General features: G+C 35.4%; 1 protein-coding gene across 2 annotated transcripts in view; it reads right to left on the bottom strand.

Annotated features, from left to right (window-relative positions):
- The window catches only part of LOC117101855 (E3 ubiquitin-protein ligase MIB2-like), a 17117-nt gene extending 3050 nt beyond the window's left edge, over window positions 1-14067 (bottom strand). The window contains exons 1-11 of one of the 2 annotated variants that reach the window (XM_033241970.1): window positions 13865-14067; window positions 11501-11738; window positions 9692-9863; window positions 7941-8038; window positions 5923-6111; window positions 4412-4575; window positions 3811-3943; window positions 2519-2658; window positions 1799-1953; window positions 1115-1277; window positions 264-418 (exon numbers count right to left, since the gene is read on the bottom strand). In XM_033241970.1, the coding sequence (XP_033097861.1) occupies window positions 264-418; window positions 1115-1277; window positions 1799-1953; window positions 2519-2658; window positions 3811-3943; window positions 4412-4575; window positions 5923-6111; window positions 7941-8038; window positions 9692-9863; window positions 11501-11711 (1580 nt within the window). In that variant the 5' untranslated portion in view covers window positions 11712-11738; window positions 13865-14067. The remainder of the gene's footprint in view (window positions 1-263; window positions 419-1114; window positions 1278-1798; window positions 1954-2518; window positions 2659-3810; window positions 3944-4411; window positions 4576-5922; window positions 6112-7940; window positions 8039-9691; window positions 9864-11500; window positions 11739-13864) is intronic. The other variant, XM_033241968.1, reaches the window with a different exon arrangement.
- Window positions 14068-14559: the final 492 nt, after the last annotated feature.

Genomic DNA, 14559 nt, shown 5'->3' with positions numbered 1-14559 from the left:
GTAGGTTGGAAAAGGAAATTATATTCAAAATTTAAGTCTGAGATGGCCATTTCTGGCCATCCAGAAGTGCCATAATCATAAATTTTCCTATTTCAGCTCCAACTATGGTGGAGCTGAGGTGGTAGACCCTCCATCTTTAAAGTGCCTCCCTACAGATATCCCACAAAATGACTTCTTCTAACTTGGGACCCCTGGTGTGGTTTACTTTACAATAATTTACACTGAGTGAGGCACGGTTTGGTCTACTTCACTTTAATACTTACTTAGCACTACCTCTAAGAGCAGCGTGATGCAAAGCATTGAATCCTCTGAAATTACTGATAGTAAAGTCAATTTTTGGTGAATTGATCAACAATTCTTGAGTTTTCTCATAATCCTTGTTGATTGCCATGTGTAGTGGAGTGTCACCATCTGCATCCTAATTTGAAATTAATAAAAAATAAATTGATATAAATAAAGTCATCAATTGCAATTTCCATTTTAAAAATTAGTTCTTAAAATGTGGTGTACTTCTATGTTATGATGTTGTTGTCATAAATAATTTTCCTAGAATGTGCACGTAGTATTGATTGTAAAGACAATTAGAGTGAGCAACTTCATCATGTTTTGAATGAAATGAGTTTGAAATGAGTGTGACGTTTGCCGCATGTCAGAATTCAAGTGTGGTATGTCAGAATTAGCCCCAGAAACACGACCTTGTGAATGTACTGTGGGCGAGTTCAATGAAGTGAGGGGGTTTCTGTGGTTTGGTTGATTTTAAGCAAACACCTTGATAAACCAAACTTCCCAATTTCCTTGCATCAAAACATGCTAAAGTGCTTGAGATCCAGGAAGTGACATCTTCTGACCACCACATTAAACCTTGCCCTGGACTCTAATGAGCCTAGTAGCTCCAAGACTTCTGACTTCTAATACAAATCTCCCCTATGAAATCCTCTGGCCTGTTAAAAAGCACATGCAATACATTCACCAGAAAAAAGAAGAGAACTGTCTTCCGATGTACTGCAAACCAATTCTAGATCAACAGGGTGCTGCTGAATTCCACAGCCAATAAATAGAACTCACTATAAATTGATTATTTGCACTGCAGTGTTAGGATGTATTTCTCCCGTACCTGCATATTAGGGTTGCATTGGAATTGTTCCAGCAGAAACACTGCTACACACTCATGGTAACCTTTCCCTGCTGCTATATAAATTCCTGTTTGCAAACGATTGTTCACAAGATTTGGATTAGCACCACATGACAACAAATATCGGATCACTTCAGGTTTGTTTCTGTAATAAATTACATACAAATAAATAATAAATAAAGATTCTTTTATCTTGAATAAGAATAAAATAATAACATCACAATCAACTACAACAACTAACAACAACAAAAACTTCACCACACTTATTCAGGACCTTGTTGCTCAATAACCAAGTACTGTAGATGTCTGGGGGAGTGGACAGTTAATAATTTGAAACCCTGTTGCTCAATAACCAAGTTGTTGCCTTGGGAGGCAGAGAGTTGGTCATGTGGGACCTTGTTGCTCAATAACCAAGTTAGTATCTGGGGGGAGTGGACAGCTGATAATTTGAGACCTTGTTGCTCAATAACCAAGTTGTTGGCTTGGGAGGCAGAGAATTGGTCATGTGGGACCTTGTTGCTTAAAAATTGCTCAATAAGAAATACTCTTTGTCAGCATTGTGGTATTGTTTTTTGTGTTTTTTTTTTATTCCTGAAGATTTAAGCATTGAGAACCATTGTTTATCTCTTGGTTTGGAGTTAATGTATGCTAATACAGACAACATACCCATGTGCAGCACACAGCAAAGCACTGTCACCATCACTATCTCTCAGGTTGAGATCAGCTTGCCTGCCAACGAGGTAGTCAACGACCTCTACATGACCCTCATGAGCTGCAATTTGCAATGCTGTCAGTTCACCTGGTGTGCATTGATGGTTCACCTATAATAATAATAATAATAATAATAATGAAATTAATAATTTTACTAAATCAGACTTAAGGGGAATATCTTTTGTGTTATTTTCCCCTTAACATCATTTTTTTCAATTGTTCTCTAATCTCTCCATTGTCTAATTTCCCCTTAAGGCAGGTTTTAGTAACATAATTATTTCATTATTATTATTATTATTATTATTATTATTAAGTCTGATTTAATAAAATTATTATAATCATAATAATAAATAATAATAATTATAATAAAAATAATTATAATAATAAAAATGATGATGACATTAATAATGAAATAATAATATAAATATTTTTAGTATCAACAGCAAGACAGTGAAGATACATGCAACACCATAATGCCTAATAAAGTTGCATACCATCACCATCATGGTACGATATAAAATATATCTGGAGTGCTCCTGCAATGTGTGTTTCTCTACATAGAACCCCTGCTATCTTACATGCTCTACTGTATCAGATAATACTGGTTAAATATTCCTTAGCACATTCCATGTGTAAATTGTGCCTCCTGTGAGTCGGTCAAAACACATTTCTTACCCACTCAGCATGCTTGTCCAATAACTGCCTGATAGTGGGCAGGTCTCCTTGTTTTGCAGCTACTGTGAGGGCTTTTGGGTCATCTCCACCGATAGCTTCACGAAAAGCCTCATTATATAAATCAGCCAGTAGGCTTACACCTATCAAAATTTTGTCAATGAACAGAAGGTCAATATTGTAAGTAAGTTTGTTCACATTATGAAGAATATCATTTTAGCAGAAATATTTTCATTTTTTCCTACTGTATAATTACATGCCACCTGAAATTAGACTACATGCAATAGATATTTGTATTCAAAACGAAAATCAACAAAAAGATGATGACGAATATGAAATTATAATGTTCATTATTCTCCCAAAGCTGTTTTAGCTGTCAACTTTACTGGTAAAAAAAACCAGCCAACCTGTCAAATTTTTGTGCTCGTAAAAATAAAAAAACCACTGATTAAGCCTAGGTTGTTTAGGCTGGCCTTCTTTCAATTAATGAACATCATTCCAGTCCATGTTTAGTCTATGACTATATATGTGGCAAAGACAAGCCAAACCAGTCACTCGTCGCAAAAATCAGTTTTGAGTTATTAATACAGGGTTAAAGAGTAAAATAAGAGCTATAAAATGGTAAAAAAAATCATTCAAATCCGACATTTCCTTATGAAGTTACAAAAATTTAAGCATACAGCTGTTTAAAGAACAATATATGAGAAATCAGCCTTCAAAGTTTATGATTTCAGGCATTCCTCATGCAGAAACTATCATAAAATCATTAAAAAGTGTTGTTTTAACATTGAAATTGGGAAAAATAACAGCACAGCATGATATATAGATACATAAACCTCAGTTTAGTGAAATAAAATAGATTTTTAAAAATTTTACATTCTAGCATGTTTTTGCTATTTTCTCTGAAACACAACTTGCGACGAGTGACTGGTTTGGCTTGTCTTTGCCACATATGGTGTTTTTTTTTAAGTCATTGAACCCCACTCAAAAAGAGTAATGCCTGCACTGCTTTTTATGGACAAATTTACCAGTAAAAATGTTTGAATTGGAAGCACACTGATGCCACATGTTCAGTCATCTATGGTGCCAACCAATTCAAACAAAATTTCAAGTGTAGTGTGGCTGTGGTGAGTAAATACTATCAATTACCCATTAACTCTATTTTCCCTCATAAAAATGTATGGAAAACCTACGCTACGGATTGTCCTTTAACTTCAAGTTTAAATGTCCATATTATGGTACTAAATGACTTTTACAGTACCAATGATATAAATGAATGAATCACTGAAACTTACCAACATTATCTGGGTTGCCAGACTGCACCAATTCTAGAAGGTCAGAGTTAAAACACCACATATGACCACTAACAGCGACATGCGAGTCTCCGTCAGGGTCAGTTTTTAGAATAATTCCTTCTACACCAATCGACTGTCAGATAAAAATTGAATTGTTTATTCAGGCCAGAGAAAAAAATATGATATCAATAATTATAATGATGATTATTACAACACTGATATTGAAAATGCTGATGATAATAATAACAATGATAATCAGCATAGTAAATACACCGCTCGGCATGGTGACCAGCTCTAGGTATCGACGAATGTTACCGAGCACAAATTGAAAGACTGACAAAAAATGTATGTTTTTTTATAAATATCAATTTATTTACATGAGGAGTACACAAAATCACTCACCATGTGATATTTGTTAAAAAACAGGGGTCTCGCCAGCTATACTTAAGCGTGGCGGGACTGCCACGATTGGGTAAAAAAATGAAATGACCGCCAGGCTTAGGAAAAATAAGCAAAGGTTGCATCACGCTTAAAATGTCACTCTCAAAAAATATGTACTAAGTATATTTTATTCAAAACATTAAAACAACAAATACCAGACCTTGGCCATTTCCTCATTCCATCCTCCATGACCGTCTTGTGCCACTTCCATTACTGCAACAGGTAAATTCTTGACACGAATCTTGTCTCCTGGCTTAAATCGTCTCAAACCTTCAACAGTTTGAGGTACAGCAACAGCAACAGCCTTTGACCGCATATCTCCAACTTAAAAAAAAAAATAGTGTTCATTAAAAAAACAATAGCAACATTATCGTAATATTCTATTAATACTAATAATGCAGCCTTATGTGGTGCACATTGCAAAGTTTACAGCCCTTTTGAATTTACACAGTATATACAATTAAGAAGAAGTATCATTAGGCCAAACACATGAATGCTTTGCTATGTTGTTTAAACTGAGCTCAGTTGGAATACCAAAGTCCATTTCACACAATGTTTCAGAGGGAAAATGATATACTGTAGCCTTGCTGTCTTTTCAAGTGGACAATAATTATAGTACAGTAGCTACAAAAAGCTCAGATACAGTACAGAGGTTCACAGCAACAACAATTTAAATGTATTATTGAAACTTTATTACAAAAATTCTCAATCCATCTGCTTCTTCCAAGAACTACATTACCCTGAATTTCTACATTCAATCTTTCTCTTATCTTTGTCTTTTATTTCAACAAACCAATTCGCAGCATATAAGCTGAATTACATGGTGTTACAAAATGTAATATTTACAATATATAAAAATTATTTCAAGACAGTTAATTACAAACGTTACTTTAACACAACTAGACATTATACATTCAATATAATTCCCTTTAAACCTTGGCAGAAATTCTTCATCATTCTTTTTTTTTTAAATTGTCCAGAGCCCAGATCACCAATTACATGCTTGTCTGACAAAGGACCCCATTGGGGTATAAGCTATTTGGTTTTAATTATTTATCTATAATTTTATTAATTTGCCATAGTGCTTTATGAGGGAGATTCAACAACTAATGTCGAGGCAGCATCATTCTCATTAGTGCATATACGCAGAAATACACTTGGCAAATTTGATGTAACACCAGCTTCTGCTTCGGCCTGGTGCAACAGGGACCGTTTGGTTCCCCAACCTCCAGGTCGAGGTTCAATCCCTCGCTGTGTATTTTGCTTGTGTCCTTGAACAAGGCTCTTTATCTGCATTGCTTCTCTCCACCCAGGAGTCAAAATAGGTACGCTTAATAACCACACGCATTATAAATGCCAGTACCAGTAGACCACAACAAAAAATGATGCCCCGAGTCATGAAAAAAAATTAGTTTTATTATTGTTAGTGCTACACACTTAAATTATCAATACAAAAATAACTAATAGTGAAATAACATATAACTATATATATATATATATATATATAGCTATATATAAAATATAGCTATTCTAAGAAACACTTTGATTAATAAAACAACATTACAATAAAATACAATTTTACATGATAAAACAACATTACAATACAATATTACATGATAAAACAACATTACAATACAATAAAATATTACATGATAAAACAACATTACTCACTTGATGATGCAAGATGGTCTCTATAATAAGAACCTCCCTCTGCTTCTGACACACACTTTAACTCTACTTTGCCCTCAAAACCAACTTTACAAGTAGTCACCTCCCCATTTTCCCATTTCACTTCAACAGCGTTGCGGCCAGCATTGCCCATCTTTTCAACTTTTGTTACTTTGCCTGTGCCCACGGCATCTGCAAATTTGTTAAAGAAGCAAAAATTCACCCAATTAAAAAAAAAAGTGAATGTAAAAGAGTGTTTATTAGAAAAAAGCACAGTAGGTGAAGCAGTGGCTTGTTTAAGATGCACGCCTACAAACAACAAGGTCCTGGGTTCAATCTTTAGGATTCTGTTTATGACCAAACAACTCAACTTAATTAAGCTACATTCACACCAAAGCTCGGATCTGGTCTGGTGCCCTGACAAAAAAATCATGCAAAATGGGTTCAACCTGACTCCGGAGATGGATCTGAGAGCAGAGCATGAATGACCTCTCCAGAGGTTTTTCCGTGTGAAATATGAACGCAGCGGTCAAGAAAAAGGTAACAACTTATGATTTTTTGGATCCGGGCTTGACGTGAACATAGATTTAGCAGTAAAGATGTAGGCCTACTACTGTATCAGTCAAGAAAAATACACCAACAATTAAATAAAATTTTGAATACAGTAGCTCATTTGGAAGGATTACAAATAAATATTAGCTTCCATCAAGAAACAGATTGGGAAAAACTCGTTTTCACTGATTTACAGACATTTTACTACAAAAATCTTTAAATTGACTAGTAATCAATTTAAGGATTTTGCAGTAAAATGTTTGTGAATGAATTTTTCTGTATTTTGACTGATAGTACATCCTCAATGGCTTCAAATGATCAGCATTCCACTCCCTATAATTTGTAAATACATAATTAGCAAGAAAAAATGATCAGCTCTCTACACCCCAAGCCTCATAAATATATTAGTGCATCCTGGACTCAAGCTCTACATTCCAAGTTTATCGAGATGCATCAAACATCCCAAATGATCAGCTTTCCTGATCCCCAAGCCTCATGTAGACATAAACTGAAGAGCTATAAAGCCTCATATAGACATATTATAGACTCGAAAGTCATAAAGCCTCATAGACATTTTATAGACTGAAGACTGGAGTGGAGTTGAATAGCTTGATGGTTAAGATGCTTGCCTTCCAATCCCAAGGTCATGGGTTCAATTCCTGTCAGTGTTGCAGGATTTTTTCTCACGACATAAACAACTCCACTCCCTAAATCTCATATTGAGATTTAGTTTGTGTAAAGCATTGTGTGTGTATGTTTCCCTTGTCTTGTGTAAGAAATTGTCACCTATAAGTAGGACAGTGATATATTCACTAGTGACAAAAAAAAGAGACATAAAAGAGCCTCATGTAGACATATTATAGACCGGAAAGCCATAAAGCCTCATATAGACATATTATAGACTAAAAGGCAATAAAGCCTCATATAAACATTTTATAGACTGAAGAACCATACAGCCTCATATAGACATATTATAGACTTAAAAGTCATAAAGCCTCATATAGACATATTACAGACTGAAGGACAATAAAGCCTCATTCATATCAACATTTTATAGACTGAAGAACCATACAGCCTCATATAGACATGTTATAGACTGGAAATTCAGAGCCTACCTAAGTAATTTGGAAACATCAAGTGCCCCAATGGTCACCTCTCCAAACTCTTAGCTGTAATGGATATTTATAAAGCCTTGCCCAGACTATCAAATTTTATTTGACAAATACATTTGATGCTATGGGAATGATGACATCACATCATGACCATATATAGGCACATCATGACTATATATGGGATGATATTTTTTGTCAAATAAAAGGTGATAGTCTGGCTAGAGCTTATGGCATACATGTCTAGCTATGGAAAGATGCGAACAAAGGCATCAAGGACCCAAATGGATCATACCTCCACAATGTATTCAATATATTATCACTATAACCAATTATACAATGTACTAATTGCTTTCAAACCTTTTATATCTGCATTTTTTGCACACTCAACACTAGCATCTTTGAAGATTCCATAAGCTTTTAACTTCACAGCCCCGAGTCTACATGGCACAACAACACTACATGACAAAATTAAAAAAAAAAACACAACTGTACATCCAAATGCAAGTATTAAAGCTCAATAAAAAAAATAACATCATTAATTATTATCATTTATTTTACTCAGATACATTAGGGAAATGGAAGAGATCTCATTATGATTGCTCCTCAAAACTGCTTCCATAATGTCCCAATTTTTAAAAAGAAAGTCAATAAAAATTTTTTTATACCTTGTTAGTGAACCCACCACCTGCCAATAATGATGATTTTGAATACAAATAACATTTCATTTTTGGACAATAAGGCACCCGTTGCCACAAAAGTGGAAATTTCGGAAAAAAATAAAAATTTTCCTTTATTTTTATTACGCCCGCCGCTGCCTTGAAATCTCAAAAAATAAGATATGTATATTTCTTTATTATATAAAATTTTAGCATTTCATTATATTTTGTATTTAAATGGGATTTTTTATGTTAGGCCACGTAGAATAAAATAATTGGTTAGCATCCCTGCCCGACCGTTGGAAAAGCCCCCGACCTGACTTTTTTTTTTACAAAATACTCAAAAACTCCATCTCCCGAAGGCAATATATAGGCCTAGGCTTGTTTACCATCCGCCCAACGCTAGCCGGCTGGGCTTCTCCCCAGCAGTTCTATTCCATCATCGTCCCGTCTAGGCCTAAGCTAGGCTAGTCCTTCTAGCTTCTATCTAGGCCTAGTTTTGTAGTAGCATAAAAAGAGTCTATTTGTATACACGGCAGCCAATGCAAAGCAGTAAGATTTACTCAGGATTAGGTTTAAATTAGCAAGGCCTAACTAGCCCTACCTCTGGAAAAGAAAACACACGATGCTTACGTCATGCTTTGCATTGAATTAGTTAGAGATAAAGCCAAGTGAGCCAATCAGCGCGTTAGTATTTCCATCACTTTGGAAATAGAGACATCCACTGCGCGAAAAAGAAACAAGGAGGAACGCTCTGTGGTGAGCGGAGACAAGACAAGACAACAAACATGGCTGCGCCCATCAGTTTAAATCTGTGGCGTATTCACTTACCTGTGTGCAATATTTCAAGAAATAAAATTTTAAAGATAGACTAAATATGGATGGAAAGATAATAAAATATATATAGGCAAAGTTTATCTGCTTGCTATAGATGAATTACATGATTTCTTGTATCCAATTTTGGCCTCTGTTTTTTTCCTCTTCTTTGTTTTGCTAATTTTCCTTCCGACGCTGGTTTTTCATGTTCGACAAGAAAAAAAAAGAACAAAAAACAAAACCTCTCTCCCTACCATGAAATTTGATACCAAAAGGATGTTAACCAATTATTTTATTTTACATGGCCTTATTATTTATTATTGGAGCAAAATTTAAATGCTTAAGCTGCCCCTGACCAAAACTGGTTGTATTGTACCTATTGTAAATGTGCATTGGTCGAATAAATAAATGAATGAAAAATGAATTACTACACTGCATATATTCACCAGTAAAATTTTATATTTATTTTCTCCTCCGTCTGGATGTTTTGGCAAAAGTATTTTCTAAATAAGTAAACAATATTTTGTTTTTTTTCCGCCCTCCTCTGACAATCTTTAAAAAAATAAGTTCGCGAAAAAATTTGAAAAGTTCGCGAAAAAATTAATAAGATTTAAGAATAAAGAGATGCAACATTACCCATCTGAGTTTGTTGAATCAAAGCGTTTGAATACATGCTTAAGATCATGCTTGTCCCCCATATAACAGCTGTTGCATAGATCATAGTTATAGCAGTCATTGCATTTCCAGCGGATCCCACACAAACCATTCTCATGACAAGCATCACAGGTTATGGTTGGATGCACCACTCCTGGAAAAAAATAATTAACATCAATACAGTTCACCCTCCAATTCCAGACCGCTCTAAACTGAGGCTACTTTTTCACAACAATCTAAAAATCTTCAATCCTTTAAATTATCCTCTAGAGATCGAATCCTGAGACCACTTTAACATTTTCAGGTCCCACAGGTCATCACAAATTGGAGGATAAACAAACCTTATTCTTAGGTACATGAGCTAAAAACAAAAATATGAGCTAAAAACAAAATTAAATTAGGTATTTGTATTGTTTACTCAAGTACAGTATTAGCTTTCAATTGATTGAAAATTAAAATAACTAAATGTTTCCCTTACAAATTAATGGAACTTTGGGTTTGGTTTCCTCTTTTGCAGGTTGGCTTTGCGTTAAAAATTGGAGATTATTATTTGGTTCTTTGAATGTGGTCTTGAATTAAAGGGGTTTTGGAATTAGAGGGGTCTGGAAATGGAGTGTGTTCTGTATTCATCTTTCTTGCATACACTCTTACTTGGCTAGTAATAATCAATTTTAAGATGTGTATTAAAAATTTAGTAAAAAAAAGTGATCACTCAAAGTGTGTACAGTATCACAGTGGAGAGTGCACCCAATTAAAAACGTACCTGCAGGCATCACAGTAAACACATGGAGTCGAATGGCCGAGCGGTTAGCAGGGGCGCCGCAAGCTATAGCCAAAATATCAGCGCTGTTCCGAAACAGCACGCTCGTCTATGGTTCTGGTTGTAGAACAAGTCTTCTCAGTTAAGGACTATAAACATTTGGCCCAGTGTATACAATGGCTCGTGTACAATATAAAGAACCCAGTACATCTTTCGAGACGAGTAGGGGGATACCCCGGTGTACTGGAACAGACAGCCCCTGTGGTGGAAGACGAGAGTTGCTGGTACCGTGTTACCGGGTAGCACAGACACGAAGGGACCCTTAGGGGCGAAGAAAGTCATTGATCGAGTTCCTAGTCCACATATCAAGCACCCTGAGCATCTTATCTTAGATGGATATGTGCACTATATAAAAATACACTATTATTAACACTTGAATGTACCGCTCATAAACAATTTCAAGAGGCTACTTTTTCAAAGTACCTACTAACAATCTTCAATCTTGAAAGTAAATCCTCTAGAGATCGAATCCTGAGACCACTATAAGATTTTCAGGTCCCAAAGGTCATCTCAAATGGGAGGATAAACCAACTGTATTTGTAGGTACATGAGCTAAAAACAAAAATATGAGCTAAAAACAAAATTTAATTAGGTATTTGAATTGTTTACTTAACATTAGCTTTTAATTGATTGAAATTTATAATATGTAAATATTTCCCTTACCAATTAACAGACCACCTGAAAATTTGAAGTGATCTTGGGGTTTGGTCTCTTCTTTGCAGGTTGGCTTTGCGTTAAAATTGGAGATTATTATTTGGTTCTTTCAATGTGGTCTCAAATTAAAGGGGTTTTGGAATTAGAGGGGTCACAAATTGAAGTGTTTTCTGTATTCATATTTCTTGCATGCACTCTTAGTCTTACTTGGCTAGTAATAATCAATTTTAGGACATGTATTAAAAATTCAGTAAAAAAAGTGATCATTTGAAGTGTGCACAGTATCACAGTGGGGAGTGCCTCCAATAAAAACGTACCTGCAGGAGCTGTGTCATAAACCCTCAAGTCAAATTTCTCCTTGTGTCCATTTCGGTACTTATTATTTCCTCCCATATCCCATTGGATCCAAATGCTTCCTTCAGAAGCTTGCTTTTTTGTTTCCACAACAGTTCCAACATGACCCTCTCCACCATCCTGGTCCTTCCAAGCCCAATCTGGCCCCCTTACTACTCGACATCCAATATTCATGTTTTATTTTGATGTTTTTTTTAATATCTGAAAAAAATCCAATATCTATTATATAGATTACAGCCTAACCACATAAATAACATAGTTATTCATGTAATAACAGTACACCTCGCATAAAAATACTGGGATGGTGTCCGCCAGGGTTACTTTGCTACCTGGTACTGTTACTGCCTTACCCAGTTATTATTTTCTGTTTATGAGCGGACTCTTGCAATTTTATTTCTATGTAAAATGAATTTTACAAATGACAATAAATTATACTGAATACAGAAAAAAAACTCTCTAATAACCATTTACTGATAAATATAAATGTCTTCCTAATGATCTAAATTCTATTTATTCTGGGATGCTTTATTATATACTAATACTAACTGTGAATTGCATAGGGATTACATACATTATCTGCATGACAATATTATCCAAGCCTAAGTAAATTTGCCATTCCGAACCAAAGATCAGTTTTAAGAAAAGCAGTGCCCGGCTGAATGATCATGTTGACAAATGATTCACTAATACTAATGTGGCATGACATAATGGAAGCAATGTGGCCAGCCAAGTGAAGGTTACATTGCGGACATTAAAAGAAAACCTAGGGCCCAATACCATAAAGCTTGTAAAGAGGTACTGTACTAAAATAAGAAGGAAACTGAGATCCAACAAAATAGCAGAAGCACTTACAAATAGCTGGCCTGACATTTGGACAGAAGTTAAGAAGTTTCCTAAGAAAACATTCTATTCTAAATACGGTTGATAAAAAATTGAGAATATCTATAAAGCATGGAGAGTAGCTATTCAAAGAGTATGGCAGTATTCATGAATTCCTAGGCATAAACTGTTTCTTACACCCTCATATTGCTGGTTGTATTGACTCAAACTAATGCTACAGTAGCTATACACTGTATTAATTTCACTATTAACAAGACTCTACCTTGCCCAGATTTGAAAGTTCAACACAAAACTAAAAATGGGTCTTTTTGGATCATATTCAATTATGGGGGTGGAGTTAGAATTTGGTTTTAATAGGTACAGTAGCTGAATAAAATCATTAACAAAATTGAGAAAATTCTTAAAACGACTGAGAAAATAAAAGACAAATAAACATGAGGGATAACTATTCAGATACTCTGAACATATCTCAGTGCAATAATACACTATCATTGAACATCTGTGTGCCTGTTAGTTCATTCTGTTACACATTAATATTTTTCATACTTAACTGTCTGCATTATTTTTGTGTATTTTAAACTAGCTTAAGTGTTTGTGCTTTTGTATTTTACATTGAATTGTGCATTTTAAAGAAAACTGTTCAACTGAACATAATAATAATATTATTATTTAGACCTAACTTTTTTTTTATTGAACCATGAGGAGCACCTGGGAGGATAACATAATTGTCATCCATCCAGGCAGTTTTTAGGCATAATTTTGTGTCATATCAGGAGCTACTTTCTTGGGAGGATGACTAACTTGTAAACTCCAGGCAGCTTTTTGGACTTGTAATAATATATAGTAATATTAATTAACCCCAGTAGTAGGCCTAGTTAATGTGCACTTTGAGTAATACATGTCATAGCACCACTCACTGAACATTGTATTCTGCCGTGAATTATTGCCGCTGATAAAAAATGTTTGTTGATTGATTGCTAGGCTATCCAACTAAAATCTATTCAATAGGCTTACTGAATCCAATCCAATTCAGACAGCTTTTATGGCCTAGCTTCCTGTTAGGATCACATTCAATCTTTTGACTAGGCTTGCGGTCCCCGCCCTCTGGCTCGGTATGCAGATTACCGTACACAGTCATAAATGTCATAGGCTATCTATTATAAATCATCCACCCACCCAGCCCTCCTTACATGTTTACGTTAAATACACGAAAAGGTACCTCAGTTGGGATTTGATACTTGGTAGTTAGGCCCTCTATTCCTTTGATAGGGCATCAAGGATCATCCATGGGCCTACCTACATACAGTACTATCATACAGTATTTAGGTCTAGGCCATAATTCTTATCTATGAGCTAGCCGCCTAAAGCGGAGCCTAGGCCTTGCCCTAACCTAGGCATTTATATTACAATAGTAGTACTGTATGTAGTAGCTAGTAGGCCTAGGCATAATCTAGTTAATAACGTAACTGGGATAAACAGTACAGTACCTCAATCAACTTACTAGATTACTGAAATGCTGTTAATTACAGCCTTCGTAGCATCAATTTTAGCGATAAAATATATCGTACATCTAAAAGCTTCTACATTTTCCCAATTTAGCAGGGAATTTCCAGTGCCTGGTTTGGTTTACCCTTTCTGCCTGAATTATGACGTATTTGGCTTAGTATAGGGGATTCCCCGAAATGTTTGAAGTTCCCTCATTTCAGACAGCGACACCAACGAGTAAAGATAGAGACGACAACGGCAAGAAGCAACTTCCGCCCTTTCAATCAGTTCCTTCTATTCGCTGTAGGTGACGTATCTAGCTTATGACGTATGCACGCTAACTAATGTGAGTGTGACGTCACCAAAAAATGAATATTTTCTATTATAACCAAAATATTAATAACTACAAATTTTCTGGGCGTAACTTCCCTTAATATGAATGAAGGGTTGCTCAATCTCCTTGCCATACGAATTACAGCTCCCACTGACGTCTCATTCGAGAAATACGGGTAGCTGAAGTTTTTCTCGCAAATCTGACTACAAAACCATATCCAAATTTCACGTTCCACTTTGGTAGATGCTAAATACAACGGGTTCAGCCGAGGGGGCGTGGCTTCGTATGTTGACGTCATGGATAACTTTCGCTATGTTTTGTAATAATCTCATCGACAAAGTGTGGGCCCTGTCTGTAATCACA

The sequence above is a fragment of the Anneissia japonica genome, unplaced genomic scaffold, assembly GCF_011630105.1.
Source record: "Anneissia japonica isolate Jap-2015-1 unplaced genomic scaffold, ASM1163010v1 scaffold4988_len2956909_cov206, whole genome shotgun sequence".
In the NCBI taxonomy this organism is placed as follows: domain Eukaryota; kingdom Metazoa; phylum Echinodermata; class Crinoidea; order Comatulida; family Comatulidae; genus Anneissia; species Anneissia japonica.
Note: the sequence above shows the minus strand (reverse complement) of the source record. Positions and strands in the feature narration are given on the sequence as shown.